The sequence below is a fragment of the Lissotriton vulgaris genome, chromosome 5, assembly GCF_964263255.1.
Source record: "Lissotriton vulgaris chromosome 5, aLisVul1.2, whole genome shotgun sequence".
NCBI lineage: Eukaryota > Metazoa > Chordata > Amphibia > Caudata > Salamandridae > Lissotriton > Lissotriton vulgaris.
This window is the reverse complement of record NC_141693.1, coordinates 1,637,001,354-1,637,021,722: the sequence shown is the minus strand read 5'-3', so window position 1 is coordinate 1,637,021,722 and position 20,369 is coordinate 1,637,001,354. Positions and strand designations below refer to the sequence as shown.

At 45.3% G+C, this 20,369-nt stretch overlaps 1 protein-coding gene across 1 annotated transcript in view; it reads right to left on the bottom strand.

Annotated features, from left to right (window-relative positions):
* Positions 1–3,506: 3,506 nt before the first annotated feature.
* The window catches only part of LOC147716881 (B-cell antigen receptor complex-associated protein beta chain-like), a 218,745-nt gene continuing 201,882 nt past the window's right edge, over positions 3,507–20,369 (bottom strand). Inside the window, exons 5-6 of the mRNA XM_086923781.1 lie at positions 4,720–4,761; positions 3,507–4,307 (exon numbers count right to left, since the gene is read on the bottom strand). Of these exons, the coding sequence (XP_086779907.1) occupies positions 4,209–4,307; positions 4,720–4,761 (141 nt within the window). The 3' untranslated portion in view covers positions 3,507–4,208. The remainder of the gene's footprint in view (positions 4,308–4,719; positions 4,762–20,369) is intronic.

The window sequence follows — 20,369 nt, the reverse complement described above, 5'->3', positions numbered from 1 at the left end:
CCTTTGTTATAGACCTCCTTTTGTTTACCTCCTGATAGCAAGGAAACCTTTGTGAGAGGCCTCCTTTTGTTTCCCTCCGATAGCAAGTGAGCCTTTGTTATAGACCTCCTGTTGTTTACCTCCTGATAGCAAGGACACCTTTGTGAGAGGCCTCCTTTTGTTTCCCTACGATAGCAAGGGAGCCTTTGTTATATACCTCCTTTTGTTTACCTCCTGATAGCAAGGAAACCTTTGTGAGAGGCCTCCTTTTGTTTCCCTCCGATAGCAAGGGAGCCTTTGTTATATACCTCCTTTTGTTTACCTCCTGATAGCAAGGAAACCTTTGTGAGAGGCCTCCTTTTGTTTCCCTCCGATAGCAAGGGAGCCTTTGTTATAGACCTCCTTTTGTTTACCTCCTGATAGCAAGGAAACCTTTGTGAGAGGCCTCCTTTTGTTTCCCTACGATAGCAAGAGAGCCTTTGTTAGAGGCCTCCTTTTGTTTCCCTCCGATAGCAAGGGGGCCTTTGTTATAGACCTCCTTTTGTTTACCTACTGATAGCAAGGAAACCTTTGTGAGAGGCATCCTTTTGTTTCCGTCTGATAGCAAGGGGGTGCCTTTGTTATAGACCTCCTTTTGTTTACCTCCTGATAGCAAGGAAACCTTTGTGAGAGGCCTCCTTTTGTTTCCCTCCGATAGCAAGTGAGCCTTTGTTATAGACCTCCTGTTGTTTACCTCCTGATAGCAAGGACACCTTTGTGAGAGGCCTCCTTTTGTTTCCCTACGATAGCAAGGGAGCCTTTGTTATATACCTCCTTTTGTTTACCTCCTGATAGCAAGGAAACCTTTGTGAGAGGCCTCCTTTTGTTTCCCTCCGATAGCAAGGGAGCCTTTGTTATAGACCTCCTTTTGTTTACCTCCTGATAGCAAGGAAACCTTTGTGAGAGGCCTCCTTTTGTTTCCCTACGATAGCAAGGGAGCCTTTGTTAGAGGCCTCCTTTTGTTTCTCTCTGATATCAAGTGAGCCTTTGTTATAGACCTCCTTTTGTTTACCTCCTGATAGCAAGGAAACCTTTGTGAGAGGCCTCCTTTTGTTTCCCTCCGATAGCAAGTGAGCCTTTGTTATAGACCTCCTGTTGTTTACCTCCTGATAGCAAGGACACCTTTGTGAGAGGCCTCCTTTTGTTTCCCTACGATAGCAAGGGAGCCTTTGTTATATACCTCCTTTTGTTTACCTCCTGATAGCAAGGAAACCTTTGTGAGAGGCCTCCTTTTGTTTCCCTCCGATAGCAAGGGAGCCTTTGTTATATACCTCCTTTTGTTTACCTCCTGATAGCAAGGAAACCTTTGTGAGAGGCCTCCTTTTGTTTCCCTCCGATAGCAAGGGAGCCTTTGTTATAGACCTCCTTTTGTTTACCTCCTGATAGCAAGGAAACCTTTGTGAGAGGCCTCCTTTTGTTTCCCTACGATAGCAAGAGAGCCTTTGTTAGAGGCCTCCTTTTGTTTCCCTCCGATAGCAAGGGGGCCTTTGTTATAGACCTCCTTTTGTTTACCTACTGATAGCAAGGAAACCTTTGTGAGAGGCATCCTTTTGTTTCCGTCTGATAGCAAGGGGGTGCCTTTGTTATAGACCTCCTATTGTTTACCCCCGATAGCAAGGGAACCTTTGTGAGAGGCCTCCTTTCGTTTCCCTCCTGATAGCAAGGGAACCTTTGTGAGAGGCCTCCTTTTGTTTCCCTCCGATAGCAAGGGGGGTGCCTTTGTTATAGGTCTCGTTTTGTTTCTCTCTGATAGCAAGGGGGTGCCTTTGTTATAGGTCTCGTTTTGTTTCTCTCTGATAGCAAGGGGGTGCCTTTGTTATAGACCTCCTTCTGTTACTATGCCTAGATAAGAACGCTGAACTATAATGCCGTTTCTTTTGCTATCATACATTCAAGTAAATGAAAGACACCTTCGCCGCCTACCGCTAGCCCCTTCGTCTGCCAATCACACACAACACCTAACTACTCAGCCGAGGATGTCCCATGTCTCCCCCCTCAGGCAGCCTGTGGGAATCGTCTTCATAAGATAATAATTAGAGAAAATGTCAATGTGCACTTTCGAACCGGCAGCAGTCAGGATTGCACCCAGTGCTTACTGCACTCGGCACACGCTGCAGAAGGCCAGGGGGGCCCTGGTACAACGGGCCGCTGCTTGTCCGACACGGCGACGGCCACGGCGTGGAGAAGGCTGCTCTCGCTCTTGATGTCTGACTTCATTAGGGAAAGGGTCGCCAAAATGAAGACGTCTTTCACTTCAATATGTCTAATGTCTCCATGTGTTTTTTATTGGCAGCTCTAATGTTTAATACCCCACACAACGACAGTTTAAATCGCATGATGCGAGACACCCCCCCCGTGCTTGCTGTTCAAGAGCGAGGCTGCGATGCTTGAGATGGAATCGGAATGTTCACTATTTGCTATTATTATACTATGCATTTGTCGGATAAATGCCCACTACAGATTGAAGATTATGTAATGCTCCAACAGATTATTTGACCTCAAGATTTACAAATGCAATTGGTATTTTGAAAAAGATTTCAAGTGCTTGTTTCTGTTCCCTCTAAAGTCTCTTTTTGCCCCCACAAATTTTGCAACAGATTTACTTCGCTGTGATTTACTGTGTAAAGATGCCAGTTCACTTACTTTCAAATGCCATGCCATGTCTGATAACATGCAATGCATTAAGCATTAACATGTATTATAATGTAAACCACGGAGGATTCCTAAAAATACGAAATGGTAAATAATCATTTTAAAATAGTTTTTTATCCTTGACAACTTTACGTCCGTTTACCAAGGTAAATGTCTGATTGCAGACTAATAGTCTAATCATTCTGATTATTAAGAATAACTTTATGTAACAGGTTTACAGAAGTAAAGCACTTTAGGGGAGAATTTATTATACCACTATGGCCTGGCGCCAAATGCCTTTTAAACGTGATGAACAATGTGGCATTGAAGCCGGGGATGCATGTGGTGGAGATGATTGCGTTTATAATGTTACTGAAAGATGCAGGGTATGGTACCGGAATACCGTGGACTAAATATTGTCTGACACAAATAATGTATCCTAAAAATCATTTACAAAAATAATGACCCATTGATGGTAATAATTTAAAATCTACAGCCAACGGGATTTTGATAAACAAATGTAGGATACAATATTAATGTCAGGCGATAGGTTTGTCAACATAATTCTGGCATACAACCAGATACAGAAAGACATTTTAGTAGTACCCTTACTATCGGCATCTTTGATTAAAAAAAATATATATTTTTTTTAGGTGTGTACATCAATCAACCAATCAATCATCAGATTCGTAGAGCACTACTTGTTAACCGTGAGGGTATCCCGGGACTGGCAGGGTCCACTTGATTATCTGAATAGCCAGATCTTCTGGGTCAAGTTCTGTGTTCGGATAGCTGAATTTAAAGACTATCGTATTTCACTACTGAAACTGTGTTTTGAGGTATTTTCTTTTTATTTTGGATATATTCAGACTTCAGTTCAGTATTTTTACAGGAAAAGAATGCAAGACACACACACACACAGGCAGCTTTAGGTATGGACATTTTTTGTATATAGTGCACCGAGATATGTCAATAAGGGCTGATGCCAAGAGTATATTTTCGGAACAGGAAGTAATGTTATTGTCGTCCTTCGTTGTAAGATGGTTTCAAAGGCAGCTTTTTTACATTTGTATATCTCATTAAGATTATTTATTGCTTACGTTCTATTTCAATATAAAGGAAACAAAATTGAAGCATACTTACTCCACACTCACTGTATGTTTCTTAAGTTGAGGACCAACTAAGATCATCAGTATTGAGAAATGAAAGGAAAGTGCAGAATAAAAGGCCTTGAATGCCCATACTGGCCATCATATAATTACATAGCTATAGTGATTTTTTGAAGGAGCACTTTTAAAATGTAAATAGACATTGCCTTTACTCAATATACACTTTTTTCATAAAAAAGAGCTGCTGTTGGGTGATGGAATATAATCAATATACTAATAATATTTACATGCAAGTCGACCACAGAGATCCTTTTGACAAACTGTCATTTTGCATTGAAGGCCACATATTGTGAGCCAAAGGCATTCCTAAGAAGCTCATTTGATAGTCTTTCGTTCTGACATATGGCTACTAGTCAATCTTCGAAAGAGAGTCACTTTTGTAATATTGCCCTATTCTTGGCATGGGTGCTCCCCGGCAGTCCATTTTGCATCTCCAACGCGGTAGGCAATGATGTCTTCATAGGTAGCTGTTTCTTCAATTTGCAGGCCCTGTAAGAAACAGTCAGTTATAATTCGCTATTTAGTTGTAGTATATAAAATGATCACATGTGTTGTTTCATTGTAAATTGAGATCTACTTCTAACCAGAGATAGAATTCTGACTATGCTAACTATGTTACATAGGAGCCAAAACTATGGAGTCAAACTGAATTACCTCTGATTTAGAAAACTCTTCAAAATCAAGCTCTTTCAAGAGAACTAGTCTACGACAGCTAGGCCTGCAATCAAAGAATGCTAGGGATTTTGATCCTTCGTTCCTGCTTGGTTATAACCTCTCTGGTAATGCATACGTGCTTATATTTTTTCCAGTAAGCTGTCTGTAATTCCAGCCTTTTGATGACATTGGATGGTGATCAACAATGCTTTATAAAACACTGATATAAATAAATTCATATATTTACCTCATAGGTATGATCCTCATCAATCTGAACAGGTTTATTGCTCTAAAAAAGGTGCAAAAATATTTTAATAAAAGCTTGCAGATTAGTTTCTCGATATAGCAATATATACATTATGATGTATACAGTATGCAGTAGATAGTCCCCTGAAATTGCGTTTCTAGCTAAAGCAGTATGCAGTACACGGTATACTGTATATGGCATAAATAGTACAGGATATACATACAGTATAGCAGGTGTAATGTATTGACTAGTGTAACAACAAATACAAAACATTCAAATATGCCACTTCTCTCCTAGAGCTGCGTGACCTCCACCAACATTTGTCCCGTCATCCCACAACAGATCAGCCCCGATCTCATCATTAATGACCCCTCATCGATCACAAGCTTACTCACATTGTAATTGACTGGTCCATTACCGCCCAACTAAGCATCACATCATCATCTTCGATCAGAACTCCCTCACCCCACCTGCCCCCAGTAAACATTGAGCCTTTTTCCTTACCTTAGTGGAGACTTTACCAAGGATGATGCCCACGATATTGAAGTTTTATACAGCAGCAACATCCTTACCTCATCAGCTGAGTTGATACCCTGGCACATTTAAAGTCAAACAATGCCAGAAACGGATCCAACCATTGCTCACACAAAAAGGCAAATTAGTAATCTAAAAATGGGTGAAACTCCTCTAAATCCCTAAGGGGCAGATTTATATTGGACTTGCCCATGTTTGCGTCACGCAATGCGGCGTAAACGTGGCGCATCCCTGCGACCTATTTACAACGTGACGCATCTAGGCAGATGCGTCACGTTGTAAAGCCCTGCACCACATGTGGGCGTTCTGGCGCAGGCTGGGCGTTCCGGGGCAGGTGCACCTCGCAAAAGTGGCTGAGTAAAATTTACAATATTTCACTCAGTCACTTGTAGGCCAATGCTGCGTCAAAACCCTGCGCCTGAAGCAGGCGTAAGGCTTGACGCAGCACTGGACAGATAGGGCACCCCCGAGCTTTGCTGGAGCTGCGTCGTGCTTACGATGCAACTCCAGCAATGTCACCTTTACGGCACAGATGCGTCACGCATCTGTGCCGTTTTTGCCCCATGGCACGCCGCATTGTAAATGTGGCGCACCATGGGTGGCGGAGCTGCGGCGCACAATAACTGGCGCATCCCTCGGGATGCGCCAGTTATTGTAAATCTGCCCCTAAATGTTTACAGAAAATGTAATCCCTAAGAAACAATTACAAGCTTGCTGTAACAGAAGCATCTACGTGACAGTTCGTGAAATCCTCCCAGATTCCTATTCTAGTCTACTTTGCCACCTCTGTCATGATCAACGGTTGCTTATTTCTTTAACTGGTCTCTAAAATAATTTGCTAACTAGATTGTCTCAGCCATAAATAACCAGCTACTTAACCCATGCTCTCAGGGTGAGCAATAGCCAATCACTTTCCCAAATGAGGTCCATAGGGGGGTTACCCTGATCAGTATGTAACATACCAAATAACATTTAGATCGGTTACCTCAGAACATTATTAAAGTAAACTTTCCCCTTTTCTTTTTGCGAGCTTATCAACACTTTTCTCTACTGGGAAAATGTTTCTGACATATGGAAAGGTGAACAAATCACCCTCATCATAAAGATATCAAATATTGACTCTAGCTTACCATCCAGCTCCTAGTCTGTGTTCAGCCTCCCATAGGTGAACAAGGCATTGTGAGGCATATCACCTTCCTATATCAACTCTGAACATCGCCTCACAACAAATCAATCTGGCTTCCACTCTGGGAGCTGCATCGAGAAAACAACTGTATTGATCTTAGTTGGTGTTCATTGGATTTTGGATGGAGGTTATCTGGGCCTGTTAGTGCTACTGGGTCTCGTAGTGATGTTAGACATGATTGAACGTGGACGGCTTATATCATTACTTGAGCCCTGCATCGGTTTCTGTGGATCTGCCTTGAACTGGTATTTCTTTTTCTTTTCCAACAGATCTCAAATGTTTAAGAATTGATGCCACACGTAAGCGCTCTCTGCATTGACCTGCCATGCACTCCAGGATTCTATCTTTAAACCCACACAGACTGCATCATGAATCTCCAAGCTCAATCAGCAAAGGTAAAAGTATCTCCATACATCAGGACGTAAACACATCCGTATTAAAATATCCTCACCGTGCTATTCAAACTCAAATCAAGGATGGTTGATAAATTCCTGAACCACAAATGCAGACAAGCATTTGCAATGCAATCGGTCTCGCCTTTGGGACCTTATATGTATTTAGCTATGCAGTACATTAGCCTGGGTGCGGAAACATCTACTGTTGTTTAACATGGAGGGAAGGTAAGAACCAAACTGCGTGACACGCCAGGTATGGGAACACGTTATGTTAGGGTACAATGATTTATAACGTGTGTGGCTACTTATGAGTGTCCCGGCGCGAAAGCCACTATTCAAAACAGTAAGGAACTGGGGGAGATTACTGATTAAGTAAACAGCAGGGTTTTTAGTCTTTTTTTGAACCTGCAGGGGTCATGAATGCTACGCAGTTCAAAGGGGAGAGAATTCCAAGATTTGTCCGCTTTGAAGGATAGAGAGCTACCTCCAATTCTTACCCCCGAAAGCGAGGAATCGAAGCTAGGCAGTGTGAAGCAGAACGCAGAAGCCTACTTGGAGTATAAAAACGAAACCGCTTCCTCAGATAGAGGGGCCCTAATCCATAAAGGGCTGAGTGGGCCATTGTGAGAACCTTAAATTTGACTCTTTGGGCCACTGGAAGTCAGTGCAGATCCAGCAAATTATGCTTTACGCTAGACCCGCCCGGGATACCCATCATAACTCTGGCCGCAGCGTTCTGTATTACCTGAAGTTTCTTGAGCTGGTATCCTGGAAGGCCAATATAAAGTGCATTGGCATAGTCGAGGCGGCTAAGGATCAGAGCACGCGTGACCATCGCCTTAGCAGACCTGGGTAACAGGGGAAGAAACTTCCCAAGAAACTTCAATGTGCCAAAACATTAGCTGGCCAGTTTCTTTACTTGTGTAAAGAACCTGAGACTTTCCTCAAACCAAACGCCCAAGTTCTCGACTGCCTGTCCCGTGGAACTGGGGAGGGGGTATTCTGGCGGCCAAGGGGCTTCCCTGAGCTGTGGGGAAAGGATCTGAATAAGAGGATTTCGGACTTGTCCTCATTACACTTTAACTGGGCGGCTGCAAGCCTTTTAAAAATGGCTGCTGAACAGTTTTTTGCTCTTGTAGGGGAAATATCTGAGCCCTTCCAAGTAAATAGGAGCTGGGTATCATCTGCATAGGCAATGATTTTTGCTCCCAGATCCTCAGCCAGATAAACCAGAGGGGTGACATAAACATTAAAAAGGAGGGGGCTCAGGGTAGTACCCTGAGGTACTTTCATAGTCACCTTTTGTGGGGTTGATGAAAAAGGAGGTAGCCACACTTGCTGTGATCTGTCTGCCAAAAATGATTTTATCCATTCCCACGCTGGGCCGGTAACACCAATGTTCGCGAGACTTGTTAGTAACAGTGAGTGTGGCACCGTATTGAAGGAGGCAGAGTGGTCCAATAAAATCAGGGCCTCTCTCCCGCCCCATCCAAGCATCCTCCAATGGCTTCTGATACTTCCACAAGCGCTGTCTCTGTGCTATAAGTGGCTCTAAACCCTGACTGACCAGGATGTAACAGTCCTGAAGTCTTTACAAAGTTGGCCAGCTGCTTAAAGACTGCCTTTTCACATACCTTGGCTACCGCTGAAAGGAAGGAAAGGGGGCGATAGTTGGCAGGGTTGGCCGAGTCAAGAGAAGGTTTTTTTAGCAGAGGGAGAAGTTTGGCCTGCTTTTATTCGGGCGGAACAGTGGCAGATCGGAAGGACACATTAATGAGTGAATTAACTTCTGTATTAACAGCTTCTGCCACAGCGGCCAGCAATCGGGCTTGACAAGGGTCAGTTAGCGAACCAGATTTCAGTGACTTCAAAATAATCAGTGAGTCTTGGTGAGCAACAGCAGAAAATGCAGACAAGGAGAAGGATGTATTAGAAACATCATGGCTAAGGATGGCCATATTCAGCTGGGTAATGATAGAGCGAGGTACAGAAGATTTTTTGTGTACCCCATTCAGATTAATCACCCCTATAACAAAGTAAATATATTAATTTTGATTGTTGTGTATTAACTAAAAACACACACATTACATGTGGGAAATGCTTTGCACTAATAGGTTTTGATTAACATATTATTTAATGATGTACAATGCATGTTTAATCTATTTTGTCCATTTAAGTGGTGTAATAGTGCATGTCTATGTTGTAATGTACATTGTGCATTGCATGTTGCCTTTCTGCTTCATTTTTAATGGCTTGCAGTGTGACACTTTTCTGCTAGGCAACAGTTTTAAAGGATAAATATTAGTACTGGTGGGTGGGGGGACAGAAAACACTTATATTCTGAGTATTTACATTTTCTTTTTGTGTTTATCGTAGTTTGGCTGGTTTCCAGTTCCAAAATGGCTTTGCTTTTCCCGGTTCTGCGCAGTAGAAAAAGCTTACATCATCTTGCTGTGAAAAACTCGTATTTGCTCTTTGCTTCACTGAAAACTTTGCAACCTCACCTGACTATGTTCGAGGCCATTTGATATGAATGCTGGTGAGTGGCTGTGGCCCAAAATTATACCCACAAGAGCAGCTGAATGTCTGCCAAGGAGAAAAGTCAAATGCCTTCCAAAGAATGACCACGTGGAAACAGCTGAATCACTGCTAATGAACATTTAAATGCCTGATGATGAATGAGGGCAGTCGAACTTGTATTTATCAGTTTGTCAAAGTTATTCACAGACATCCTGGAAGTTGAGAAATGCATGGACAGTCGAATTTGTATCTGTCAGCTTTTTAATCAGGAAGCTATTCATGGACATCCTGAAAGTTAGAAAATACATTGTCAATTAACTGACATCCTGAGAGCAAAGAACTGCAATGTCATGACCAATCAGAAAAAAGGAAATGGCAAGAGTTGAAACATTTGAGGGTAGAGAGCCAGCAAATACAGTATAAATATCAGACAAAAATTGGGGTTTAGAGACTGTGAGAGAGACAAGCTGAACTCAGAGAGATGCTGATTGCATTGCAGCTGTTTGCAGAGATGCTGGGAGCCTGAAACTATGCCAGAAGGTTCACTGATAACCCCTGTAGGTTGGAGATCGTTTCGGGACACTAGCCTGGGTAAGAGATTGTGCCCGAGGAGGCCTGGGTTAGTAAGTATAGATTAGGTTTTAGTGCTGGGTAGGAAGGATTTAGTATAGAAATCTTTAGAATTGAATGCATGTTTTAACTATGGTTCTCTGATCTATTTCATGAAGAATTTCTCTTTCAGTTACATGACCAAGGATTGATTGATGTTTATTTTAGAGAATAATGGAATTAATGTGAACCTGAATTTTCTCTTCATGTCTTTTATAAACAGTTTTTCTTTATTTATTTCCTGAATGTGAGAATTAACAGAGACAGAATAAATGATAATTTTCCTTTATGCAAATTAATTATATAAAATCTTTAAAATGATTTTAGGTGTTTGTGATTCTTTTAGAGTCAATTAATTATGCAAATCAATGTATTGTTGTAGTGAGGTTAAGCTCGTCTTGATCAATCACCATCTACTTGCTCAACTAATTGGTCCATCGACCTAATTGGTGGGGTACATTGATGCATAGATTAGTTAGTAGAATTATTGATAAAAACAAATGTTGGTGTTAAAAATCTGTGCTTAAATGTATCTTGTCATATTTCCCTCAACCCATTATTTTTATATATATATATATATATATATTTGCAAGGGTCTGGGGTGAAAGTGTTTGTGACTAGGTGTGTTGTACTTCGGTGTTATGGTCCCCACTGGAGTGACCTGGACCCTGGGTTGGTGATATTTCTGGATAAGCGTTGCATCAATAAGTAGTTCCTGTACAGAGTTGGAGACATCAAAACTGACTTGTATCGACTGGATTTTATCAATGAAGAAACACGAAAGTTTCTCACACCAGATGGCCGACGGAGGTAGTGATATCTCCTCTGCCCTAGGGGTCACAAAGCTTTGCACAATGGAAACAATTTCCTTGGCGTTATTACGAGACTGGGCTATGCGCTCTGCATAATGCTGACTTTTGGCTAGGTTTATGGAAGCGTAATAACCTTTCTGGACCTTTCTAGGTGCTATTTTAGCAAAAGGGCAGTAGACCACTCTCCAATTGCGTTCTAATTTTTGCAATATCTTTTTTGCTCTTTAAGCTCCTTTGAAAACCAGGGTTTGGATGGAGAGATTCTAACCCGCTTAGCAGAACCGAACGTAGCTAGCTGTTCCACTGCCTGAGAAATTCAGCTCTCAAAATTTTTCACTGCTCCCTCCAAGCTGGTGGAAGCGGGAGGACGGAAGTTTTTCAGGGTTGAGCATAAGTTTGAGGAATCAATTTTTACTGTGCGGGATTCCCCTGGACCTGTTTACTAGGAGCATGAGGCACCTGAATGGTCCATGAGAAATTGGTCAAAAAATGATCGCACCATGTTACTTGGAGGGAAAATTACAGCAGATCAGATCTAACGTATGCCCTCTCTGATGCGTAGGACCATTAACACATTGAGTAAGTTGGGCGATGTTCAAGGAGTCATGTAGCTCCCTAGTATCCCTCCCCTCTACACAATCAATGTGAATGTTAAAATCCTCCAAGGAGAAGAACCTTAGGGAATTGCAAAGCTAGAGGAACAGCAATTTCGAGTGCTTTTAGGAAATCTCCGGAGGGGCCAGGGGGTCGATAAACCACCATGCCACCCAGCGTAAAATGCGGCAAGATAATAATTGAGAAATAAAGCGCTTCACCTTCTCCAACTGTAAAGATCTAGCCCCGCCGGAGGACCCAATTGTCTCTGAACATAATGGCAAGACCCTCCCCCTTCACATTTTACGATCAGCCCTGGAGATCTTCTATCCCTTGGAATAGCGAATTCAATGGCAGGATTAGAGAACTCACTGAACCATGTTACTGTAATAAAAATAAATCCAATTGTTCATCAGAGAGTAGTTCAAACATTTCCTGAGCGTGTTTAACTGCAGAACGAGCATTGATTAATGCAGCCAGAATGATGCGCACTCTAGTAGTGTTAGAAGTTCGAGAACCCTAAAATGAAGTATTAGTGCTAGTAGTATGTAAGCGGAAATGACAGTTTTCACAGGTCAGATGCAAATCATCTTTGATAACCCATCCGCCAGCACACTTACCACCGCTTTAGCGCAGAGCATGCAGCTCCTTGTGGCTGTAAGAGAGACCTGGGCCAGGCACCTCCGCAAACAAACCGGCAGCATGGCCGGCGCTGGCTGCTCCCGGGATGCGGACGGGCGTGGACAGACTTGCTTTAGGCGGGTGCCTGCGGCGCGTCCACGCAGCGTGCCTCTTAATGAGCATTTCCCGGTAGCAACTAGAGCACTGCCTGCCTAAGATGGTGGCCTCTATTGTCTACCTCAAGCCCACCCGGAAGAGTAATAGAAGACTGCTACTGTAAACTGACATGTGGGCGAAGAAAGAGGAGTTCAGACATCTGCTATATCTGAATTAGTTTTCGCTTTTCGTTTTTGGCAAAGTGCAGATATAAGAAATCAATTTTAAAAAAGCAGTTAAAGCAATTATGTTTAAAATCACCTTTACATGTGGCAAAAGTCAATATTAAAAATGCGCACAATACAATACACAGCACACGAATACTAAAAGTGTTAAAATCAAAGTTCAGCTTTCCAGAAAAACGAGAATATTACACACAGTACATTCTCACAATTCAAAGCGTTTCTAATGGCGAGAAATATTGCTTTTCAGCGGGAAATGGTTTAGTCCAAAGCACTGTTTTTAATATGAAAGCAGGGCCTTCGGTGGTCATACCACTGAAAATTCAAGATTTAAAAAAAATATTATTGTCTACAGGTGCTCGTGGAAGACAATTTCTATGGACTGGAATCTAGAGAATGCTAAAGTGATTCTGGTATTTTACTGACCTCTGCTGGTCGTTTTCTATCAGAAAAATGTTAAATAGAGGAAGTTGCCAGAAAAAGAAAAAAAAGAAAGTCTTTCAGCAGAAAGCAATTCTGGTATTTTACTGACTTCTGCTGGTCGTTTTCTATCAAGGCAGTTAAATAGAGGCAGTTGAACAGAAAAAAGTCCCTAAGCGGAAGCAAACAAGTCCTAGGGTTTATCTCCAGAGCCTACAAAGCACATACAGATATGATAAGTTTATACTAAAGTATCCAGACAGTGGATCGACAACTGCGCCAACACCCTCGCCCCGCTCAAGAAACCCTCCAACAACCACACCAGCAAGAGGGCCACCTGGTTCACCAACAAACTCCAGACCTCCAAGCTAGTATGCCGGAAACTGGAGAAAATATGGCTCCACGAATGCACAACGCACAGCCACGTAGCCCACAAGGATGCCACCCGAAGACATCACTACCTCATCAGATCAGCCAAAAGATCCTCCTTCAAAGACCGCCTGGATAACAACGCACACAACAGCAAAGAGCTCTTTAGCATCATAAAGGAATTCTCCAACCCCAGCGCCAACACCAATGACATCCCGCCCTCTACAGAACTGTGCAACTCACTAGCCACCTTCTTCCACCGCAAGATCGCTGACATCCACGACAGCTTTAACACCACGACCGCCCCGACTACTCCAGACTCCACCTCCCCTGTGAACAGTGCCATCCGCTTGACCTCCTGGTCCAACGTCAACGTCGACGAGACACGCAAGGTCATGAACTCCATCCACTCAGGATCCCCGTCAGACCCGTGCCCACACCACGTATTCAACAAAGCAGATGCAACCATCGCACCCCAAGTACGGAAGGTCATCAACATCTCCTTCAAAACAGCGGCATTCCCGGATAGCTGGAAACACGCCAAAATCAACGCCCTCCTCAAGAAGCCCAAGGCGGACCCCAAAGACCTCAAGAACTTCCGGGCCATTTCCCTGCTCCCATTCCCAGCAAAGGTCATAGAGAAAATCGTAAACAGACAGCTGGCCTCCACCTGGAAGACAACAACATCTTGGACCTTCCTAGTTCGGATTCAAATGAAACCACAGCACCGAGACAGCCCTCATCGCCGCCACAGACGACATCAGGCGCCAACTAGACAGCGGCGAAACATCAGCCCTCATCCTCCTGGACCTGTCGGCCGCCTTCGACATGGTCTTCCATCGCACTCTAAAGACACGCCTCTTAGAAGCTGGAATCCAAGAGAAGGCCCTTCACTGGACCACGTCCTTCCTCTCCGGCAGAACCCAGAGCATCAGCCTCCCACCCTTCCGATCCGAAGCCATCGAAATCATCTGCTGCGTCACCCAGGGCTCATCCCTCAGGCCGATACTGTTCAACATCTACATGGCCCCCCTCGCACAAGTGGCCCGCCATCACAACCTCAACATCATCTCTTACGCCAATGACACCCAGCTCATCCTCTCGGTCACCAAGGACCCACACACCGCCGAAAACAACCTCCATAAGGGAATGAAGGCCGTCACCGACTGGATGAGGAGCAGCCGTCTGAAGCTGAACTCGGACAAGATGGAGGTACTCATCCTCGGACCCACCCCCTCAACCTGGGACGACTCCTGGTGGCCAACCACACTGGGAGCAGCACCAACACCCACCGACCATGCACGCAACCCAGGATTCATCCTCACTACTCCCTCTTCATGTCTAAACAGGTCAACGCCATCTCCTCCTCCTGCTACAACACCCTCTGCATGCTCCGCAGGATCTACAAGTGGATACCGACCGAAACAAGAAGAACGGTGACACAGGCCCTCGTCAGCAGCAGACTGGACTACGGCAACGTACTCTACGCAGGAATCCCAGCCAAACACCTACGTCGACTACAACACATCCAAAACGCCTCCGCCCGACTGATCGTCAACGTCTCCCGCCGCAGCCACATCACCCCCCACCTGAGACCTGCACTGGCTCCCGTCGACAAGAGGATCACCTTCAAGCTCCTCACCCATGCACACAAAGCACTCCACAACGCTGGACCAGCCTACCTGAACTGCAGACTCAGCTTCTACACCCTCACCCGCCAGCCAGCCTTCCCCTCGCCGCTGTCCCCCGCATCCAACGAAAGACCTCCGGCGGCATATTCTTCTCCTACCTCGCCGCCAAAACCTAGAACACCCTCCCTACCGACATACGGCAGACCCAAGACCTACTCACCTTCAGAAGACTCCTCAAGACCTGGCTCTTCGAGCAGTAGCAGCACCCCCTCCCCTCAGTGCCTTGAGACCCTCACGGGTATGTAGCACGCTCTACAAATATTATGATTATGATTATACAAGCGATCTCGAATGCTCGACCTAAAAAGACTGAGTTTATACCACTATCCCAAAAAGTAAAAGCAACTTTGATCCTGTTCTCCTCAATAAACTGAAAGTTGCTATTTTATAATCTTCTGTGATTTCACAAGGCCTCCCACCAAATATTCCTTGGGAATGATTCCACATATTAATAAAATAATTAAATCAAACCACTTCTACCGGCAAACCCACAAAAATAACTACTTCTACCGTCAATTCTACTACCAGACTTTTATCAACAACAAAAATAGGAATTCTCGACAATTTGCATCGGGTGCCTAATGATTCAACAATGATTTTTAAACTAGGTTTTCTCTCCTACAAAGCCTTACGCTTAAACATACCAACATATCTCTCCACTGTGCATAATCTAGTAATCAAAAAGGGCCCAGAAGCAAGGAAACACTTCTGTAGATTACAAGGTGCAACACATGTCCTTCTCTGGAGCAGACTCGTCAATTTTTAACCCATTACCAGCAGATTTAAGGAACAACCAATCACTGCTTTCCTTCCGCTAACATTTACAAACTCCCCTTCTTACATGCCAACAGACCCAATTCAGGAGGCAGACTCACGATTTTTTAAGCCAAGGATGACTTTATTTTGCCTGTACCTGCCTAAAACTTCCTTTGCTCGATTGTAGGCCAATGAAAAAAACAAAGTCCCCTCGATTTTTCTTTCAATATCTCCCTCATTCTAGTGTCAAATTGCTGTCATGTACGCACCTTTTCAGACCTATCCGAATCAATATCACTGAGCTGCTTCTCGCTCTACCGTCTGTTTGTTCCTTTTGATCCCAAATAAGCTTTGCTGGATCTGTTTAATGACATCTACTGCTCCTTGTAATCCACTACATTTATTTGTTGTTGAATGTCAAGTGCCCACATACTCTTCAAGGCCAAACTTAAATAAATATTACATAAATAAATACACAAATTAAGGTGACAGAGGTCTTCTGCCGACCTTGAACTGTGCAACAATCTGATTGGTGCTGTGGGCGCAGATATCCCTTGAACAGTAAGGCACAGCTATGGATAGATGCATGGCAGGCAGAATCCTTTACCTTGTATGGTGCAGTAAGAGGGGACAAGGAAATATACATGGAGATAGGAATAACTTTATGGCAGAGCAATCAAACATTTGGTGGGAAATTGACGATTCTTGGAGTTATCAATCCAGGTCAGTTTTTAGTATTTAGAAAGGTGAGGGGACTGTAGCGCGGCAGGGCCACGTGGAGTATGGCTGCAGCTGCGCTGGAAATAATGGTACGACACACAGTCTAATTATATGCTGGGTGGAAGACCACGAGCTGTCTCCGGCCGTTGATTTATCCCCTTGAGTCGAGCCCACCGAGGGGTGTATGGATGCGTGAATGTGCAACATAGTAGAGGAGAGCCCGGATGGCTCTCTACATCCCTCCTTTCTTTTAGTGACAGAGTCTTAGGCAGTCCAAAACTCATGGAGAGGTACATACAAAATCCTTCAGTCTTTGGCTAGGTGCCGGGTTAGGCTGGAGACCATACTTCTGGCTCCGAGAGCTGGAGCTGACCACAGCGTCCACTAAGGTGCTTGGCGTTGACCCCGTCGGCATATCTTGATGGAGTCGATCATTCTCAGAGTGAGCCTCTTCTTGATCTCCTGGTGATCTCCTTGGTGAATAATTCAGCAGGTCCAGTGAGCCAGGCGGGGTGAGTCTTGGAGTGTCTTCGAGGCATTCGGTCTCTTGACTCGGACTTTGACTGTCAAGCTTCTTGGAGTTTGACACATTCCTCGTGACAGACTGCTGGCCACGTTGGGCAGTGACCATGGTCTCTTGGACATTTACCATGGTCCATTCTTCCGGCTCATAGGGTGTCCTGAATTACCAGCCAGTGAGCCTGTCTTTGATGACTACACGATCTCCCACTATCAGATGAGGTTCACTGGCCCAACAAGCTTCACTCGCCTTCTGGTTTGTCATTGCTCTTCTTACTTGGACAGAGTCATTGTCTCGTTCTGGGGGCATCCACAAGGGGTCTGTCGGAATGCCTTCCCGTGGTGGCCTCTTGAAAAGCAGATGCGACGGGGCACACTTTGTTGTGCTGTGTGGTGTCTGACGATAAGCCTCAAGGAACTGATCCAGTGCAACTTCTGCCTCTTCTTCTTGGTCTACTGCAATACGCAGCGCTCGGTTGATCGTCCGCATGAGACGCGCTACTTCCCCATTGGGTTGAGGCTATAGTGGGGTGATCTTCCGGTGGCGGACTGCCTTTCGCTCCAGGTACTCTTGGAATTCCCGGCCTTGGAGGGATGGTCCATTATCTGTTTGAATCTCCCGGGTAGGCCCATGAGTGCAAAAGTATTGATGAGGACTCTGTGGACGTGGGCGAATGATGTGGATGCCACGATTTCCACAACCGGAAACTGTGAGAAGGAGTCGAGCCTCACCATCACGGGCACCTGCGCCGGATCTCCTCCTGTAATGGTGCAGGCATGGCACTGTCTTACCATTTCGTCCACCATATAGTCCATTGCAGGAAGCCAAACTTTGTTCCTCAGTCTGGCTTTTGTTTTGGCCATCCCTTGGTGCCCATCATGCACCAATGAAAGTATCCTCCTCTGTAACTTCTCTGGAATCACGATCACGTGTCCACGTAGAATGACTCCTTGTTCTCCGACACTGAGTTCATGTCGCACTTGCCAGATTTGTTGGCTATCTTCATCCCTGAGAGTTCGCGATCCGTCTAGAAAATGTGCCCTGCCCGCCAGTGCAGTCTTTACTCTGGTTAGTGTTTCATGTGCAGCAGTGGCGTGGCCAATTTCCTCCTTTCATGGCTGTAGGTCACGCTCCCAGTGAGACCATCTTTACATACGCATCAGACTGAGACGCATCCATGGATGACTCTGGAGGCGCAGCAGAGTCCGGGTGAGGCGACAGATAGTCGGCTGGGTTGTGGGCCCCGGGACGGAAGATAACCTTGAAGTTGCAAGACTGCAGCTGCACCGCCCATCTTTTGATCCTTGGGGGTTTCAACCTGGATGACCCTGCAAAAAGTGGTATCAAATGCTTGTGGTCAGTCACCACCGTCAACTCTTGGCCACATAAGTATAAGTGAAAATGTTGACATGCCCATTTTATTGCCAGGGCCTCACTCTTGATATGGGCATTCCTCGTTTCAGTGTCTGTGAGGGCCTTACTGGGTATACCACTGGCTTCCAGGTCTCAGGGCCATGCTCTTGAAGAAGGACCGACAGGGCTGGCGTCGACGATCAGTTCAGTGCACTGTCCCGGATGGAAGTAGGCCTTCACCATTTTGTCCAACAGCGCTGCCTTGATGTTGTGGAATGCTGTGTTGGCAGTCACGATCCATTCCCACTTGTGGTCATTGCATGTGAGGGCACAAAGTGGTTCTGACAAAGCTGTTAGATTGGGTATGAAGCGTCCAGAGTATGTGGCCATGCCAAGAAAACTCCACACTTCTGTGAGGTTTTTCGGGGTGCTGGCAGCCCGGATGGCTGCGGCCTTTTTGGGATCAACTTGAATCCCAGCTCTGGTGAAAATGTACCCAAAGAAATCAACAGATTCCTGGTAAAACAAACACTTGGGCTTGAGAAGGGTTAGCCCACACAAGTCTCTGACTGCTGGCCGCTCGGTTGTGGGGTTCCCCAAGGCTCCTCCTTGAGCCCCACACGTTTTAATACCTATATGGCACCTTTGCCAGAAGTCGTTCTACCTTTTGGAATACAAATAATAACATACGCTGATGACCCCAATTGGTGGTATCCTTAAACCACCCAGAGGGCTCATCGTGCTCCCTCGGCAGCTGCCTAGAGGCTGTAGCAGACTGGATGAAACTCTCCCATCTAAAACTAAACAGCGATAAGACCGAGCTCATGTTTCTGGGGAAACTACCATCCCCCCTATCATCACAGCTATGGCCGACCTGTCTGAACCTAATGACCACTCCAAAACTGCATATTAGGAGCCTCTGCATATGGCTTGACAGCTCCTTGGGCTTTGGCCACCAGGCCACTATGCTTGCAGCTACCTGCTTTGGCCTGCTTAGGATGCCCAGGAAAGTTCTGCCCCTGCTTCCCTTCAATGCCAGAAGGATCATGGTACAGGTCCTAATTTTGTCACGCCTTGATTATGGGAACGCACTGTACCTGGGCGCCCCACAGGCAACCTTACAAAAACTTCAGGTGTCACAGAACTGCGCAGCCCGCCTTCTGCTCCAAATTCCCCGGACACAATCGGCTAAACCCGCCCTAGTGATGCTGCACTGGCTCCCCATCCGGGCCAGAATCCAGTTTAAATTCTTGTGTCTGGCTCACAAAGCCACGTGGAAAACCGATCCAGTCATCTCACGGTCCCTTATCATGCCCTACCATCCCTCAAGAAACCTCCGGTCTAGCTCAGCCTTTCTTGCTACCACCAGGAAAGTCCGCCGGGCCAAGTGGGGTGGCCGCTCTTTCTCTCTGAACGTTTCAAATCTATGGAATTCCTTGCCCCCCCTCTGCGCAGTGAACCTAACATTCTGACTTCGCAAGCTCCTGAAAACCCACCTTTTCCATAATGTCCCCTAATTACTCTGTCCCCTAATCACTCTACCATCCTCAAGCAATCCATAAGCGCTACAAGACCTTTGGGTAGAATGCGCTATACAAATACAATTTCATTTCACAGTCTTTCAGTATCATCAGGGTGGCTCGGAGGTGGGTGTGATGATCTTCCAGGGTGTCTGAGAACACTAGGATGTCATCACTGAGGTTAATCACACCCTGCAGCCCTTACAGTGCTTCCCTGATGGCGTTTTGGAAGACCTCAGCTGCCGACAACACCCCAAAGCTGAGACTCTTGTATCTCCGGAGGCCTACGTGCATTGAGAATGTCGTAATATATCAGCTCTCGGGCTCAAGTTCTAGCTGGTTGTAGCCCACGTTCAAGTCTAATTTCGAGAACCACTTGGCTCCGTTCAAATCTGCGACTATGTTGTCCATGGTGGTCGTGATGTGTCGTTCCCACTTGACAGCTAAATTCGGCAACCTCATGTCCACACAGAGCCTGAAGGCTTCTGCCTGCTTGGGCTTGGGCTTGGGTGCCACGACTAAGTGGAGACACCCACAGGGAGGGACCGGATACCTTCTCAATCAATTTGAGGTCCTCAAGCTTTTTCAGTTCTTCTTCCAACTTCGGGCGGAGATTGAACGGCACTCTCTTGTGTTTTAGAGGGACCGGTCTCACTGTGGGGTCGATGTGGAGTTTGAACCTCTTCCCCTTG